The following is a 3,479-nucleotide window of genomic DNA, read 5'->3' on the forward strand; positions in this document are numbered from 1 at the left end:
ATGGATGGATGGATGGATGGATGGATGGATGGATGGATGGATGGGAAATTCCAAATCTATGGATCCATATGTTTCCACTAAAATGTCTCTAAACTGAGAAGGAACGTTTGTAACTATTCTCAAACTTTATTAAATCTACTCGAACTTCGATACCAACAATAAGTTTTTGTTCCAGTTTCTCTCATTTCTGCACATTCAGCTCCGCAGCAGTGAACCCGAGCATTGGAACAGACCTCCACTTATTTCAGGATTATCCATGCTTTGCATTCCTAGCGCCGCAGCTGAGCCCCGGCTCTCGGTGCTCCTGCTCCGGTCCTTACCTTGCTCCAGCAGCCGCAGGGAGTGCTGGAAGGACGGGTCCAGCGTGTCCTTCTCCGCCTGAAGCTCCGGTAGGTACTTCTCGCTCTCCATCTCGTCCAAAGCTTCTCAGGTTCCAAACAAGCGAGTGAAATACGCAGCAGATTTAAACAGGAAAAAGTTGCTCACGGTCCAAACAGGAATGAAGGTAAAAATAAAGGCTCCAAAGTTGATTTTCTTAGAGGCGAACCCGTGTGCGCTCGCGCTAGAAGAGCATGGTGAAGCTTCGCGGAGCACGCGCTCTCTCTCCTCTCCTAAAGCGGTTGATGTTGAAGCAGCGGTGGTTGGTTTCACTCCATCAGTGATGCTCAGCCCGGCTGCTCCGCTCCTCTGTCGGTCGTCAGGCTCTCTGAAGCTCCTCTGTTCGGTCCGCAGCTGAAGTGAGGCAGAGGCGGGAGCGCGCAGCCTGTGGGAAGGGGGCGGGGCCTCACCGGGAGCTGTCCGCGGTGCTGATCGAAATCATTAGCATCTCATTATCAGTCACTCACCGAGTTTCTAACTGGTCAAAGAAGCTTACACCTTCACTATTATAAAATCTCTTTTGCTTCCCTTCAGCAGATATATAAATATATATATACTACCTTAGTAAGAATGTTTAAATCCTTTAAATATTTTTTTAATCACAAACACAAACTTCTACTTGTTTTGCAACCAGCACTCAGTTTTCATTTTTGTCTCATTAAAAAAAAAAAAAAAACAGTTTTGAAGTTCTTATATCTTCGATTTATTTTCCTCAGTTTTCTGCTTTTCAAATCAAGTTTTACGAATTGCAATATTCTAATAGGTTTTCCACATAACATTATTGTAAAGTCTGGGGGCGGATTTTCCTCTATATCAAGGGCAAACAATAAAAAATCAGCAGGGTCCAAATAGAGAAAATCAACAACCATTAAAGGTCTGGAGACATTTTTAATTATAATCTGTTACCTAAAACAGAATTTAACAAATAATAAAATGAGGTGTTATGCATCCATGTTGTTATACATTGACTTTTTAAATAAAAAGGTATTAAAAATATATATAAAATTTTCCATTTTAAAATCTAAAGTGTTTTTGAAGTAGAAAACAACAGTCTTTCAGTTTGGTATATAGACAATTTCCTGATTCAGATATTTTATAAAACATCTGAACTGACCGTTTGTTTTTTCTTTTCTTTTTTTATGGCTTAATGAGAGCAGTGGGCTTTAGGCTGCCTTGCAAGTTTTTTCGATATTTATTTCTGATTCTGTTCATGGTGGAGAATCCTGCTTCACAGCAGCAGGTTGAGCCAAAAATCCTCTAAATGTTCAGGGTCATCTTTAAGCACCATTTCACTTTTCTTTCACCAGTTCACCGCAGTTCTTCCAGCAGTCCACACTTTCTCTGCTCTCTTTTTCTCATCATCTTCTCCTTCTTTCCCATCGCCCGGCTTGCTACAGGTTTGTCTGCTGTGTCTAAAAGTAGCAGCAGCAGCAACCCAGACTGACAGCAGCTCATCGGCTGATTTCTATCACATGCAGCCTGGTGCCCGACGCTCCAGAGGGCTTCACCATATTAACAGGAGAAGCGGCGCAAGGGAAATTAGACACTACCGTGGGACAACATGCAGTAATTTATTAATGTTTAAAATCAGTTTGGGTCCCGATTAGCCGGATTCGGTCTGCTGTCCGCTAATCCATGACCTCTGGTATAGAGTGAGGAGTGAAGACAAATTGCTATTGGTCAAACGTGAGTATACTGTATGTACTGGGATTAAAGGGAAGAAAATAAAATAAATAAATGCAATTTCAAACAAATGTAATTTGTAAAACTCAATATCAAAAGCATCAAATCTGAAAGAAAAAGAAAAAAAAAGGATCAAATAAAACTTGAGATTTAGATTACATGGAAAAACACAATCCGAGTAAACAGCAAAGGTATTAGTAAATCCTTTTTTTTTATTAGAACACTGTCAAAGTTCAATTTCTGGATTTATTTCGTATTTACTTCCATTTAAAATATGTGTTTTTTGCTTTTATGGTTTCAGCTGTAGAAGACTTTTTTTTTTACTTAATCTGATCTAATGCACCGCAAGATCAAAACAATCTAAGTATTCATTGCCCTCCACACTAAATAGATGCCTGGAAAACTTGCAAAACTCTGATCCTAAATGTAATCATTTGTTGCAAAGGACAGAGGTAAATATACAGTAGTGTGGTGGACAGAGAAAAGGTGTTTTGTTTTTTTTTAAGAAAATGAAGTTTGAATAAATTCCCAGGAGACCATATGAGGCAGATAACAAATGGAGACTCACTGCTGCTGCTGCTGCTGCAGCTGCTGCTGTGCACCATTTTAACTTAAACTAATAAAACCAGTTGAAGTACATTTTGAAACACAGCCCCACTGGGTAACATTAAGTAATAATGCAGAATAATATTATATTGTATGTAGTTCTTTACGGGGAAAATCAAATAAAGAACAATGTTTATTTCATTGGGAGAGCATCCAGGAGTGGAGTCTGGGAGACTGAGGAGTTGATTTAATCAGTGTTAGAGGTTAAGAGCTGTATGGTACTTTTCATGCTTTTTTTAAATTTATTTACTGTAAATAAATCATTTATCAGCTTTAGAATGCACTAATCTGACAGGATAGTTGGGATATATTAAATAAAACCAACTGCTGTTTGCAGGCAAAAAGTCAGGTAGTAAAACAACCAACAAATCTGCAGTCATCCTTTAAAAGCAGAAAGCTTTTAAATCATGATAATATTTAGCAAACAATTTAACCAGCTCTACTTTTGACCCATTTCCATCATTAATAGACTTGAATACAGGAGAAATCGCCCGGGACATCTAGAGGAATGCTGCCAGTGCGGAAAAAGACACATAAGTCAGTGATGAGTAACAGACACGTGTTGACTCACCAGGCATTTATTGATTTAGGACAAACATGGATTACATTCTGCATTTTTTTGCATATTATTACAACAGAAATAAACATAAGGAGTAGGCATGACTATGACCTCTGGTAAGTACTAACAGACCCCCAACAATGGACAAGTATTTATTTAAGGAGCCTTTTTGTCCAATTCAGTTCAATTCAGTTTATTTTAATTCACAACATGTCATCTCAAGGCACTTAACAATTCAACCAGATCATCCAGT

The 3,479-nt window shown here is 38.7% G+C and overlaps 1 protein-coding gene across 2 annotated transcripts in view; it reads right to left on the minus strand.

The window, feature by feature from the left end:
- Window positions 1-719, minus strand: part of khdrbs3 (KH domain containing, RNA binding, signal transduction associated 3) — a 279,380-nt gene extending 278,661 nt beyond the window's left edge. For both annotated transcript variants that reach the window (XR_001481820.1, XM_015394166.1), the window contains exon 1: window positions 321-719. Coding sequence is in view for 1 of the 2 variants with exons in the window: in XM_015394166.1 (XP_015249652.1) it covers window positions 321-411 (91 nt within the window). In the remaining variant the exon portion in view is untranslated. The remainder of the gene's footprint in view (window positions 1-320) is intronic.
- Window positions 720-3,479: the final 2,760 nt, after the last annotated feature.

Source organism: Cyprinodon variegatus, unplaced genomic scaffold, assembly GCF_000732505.1.
Source record: "Cyprinodon variegatus isolate N-32 unplaced genomic scaffold, C_variegatus-1.0 Scaffold675, whole genome shotgun sequence".
Lineage (NCBI taxonomy): Eukaryota > Metazoa > Chordata > Actinopteri > Cyprinodontiformes > Cyprinodontidae > Cyprinodon > Cyprinodon variegatus.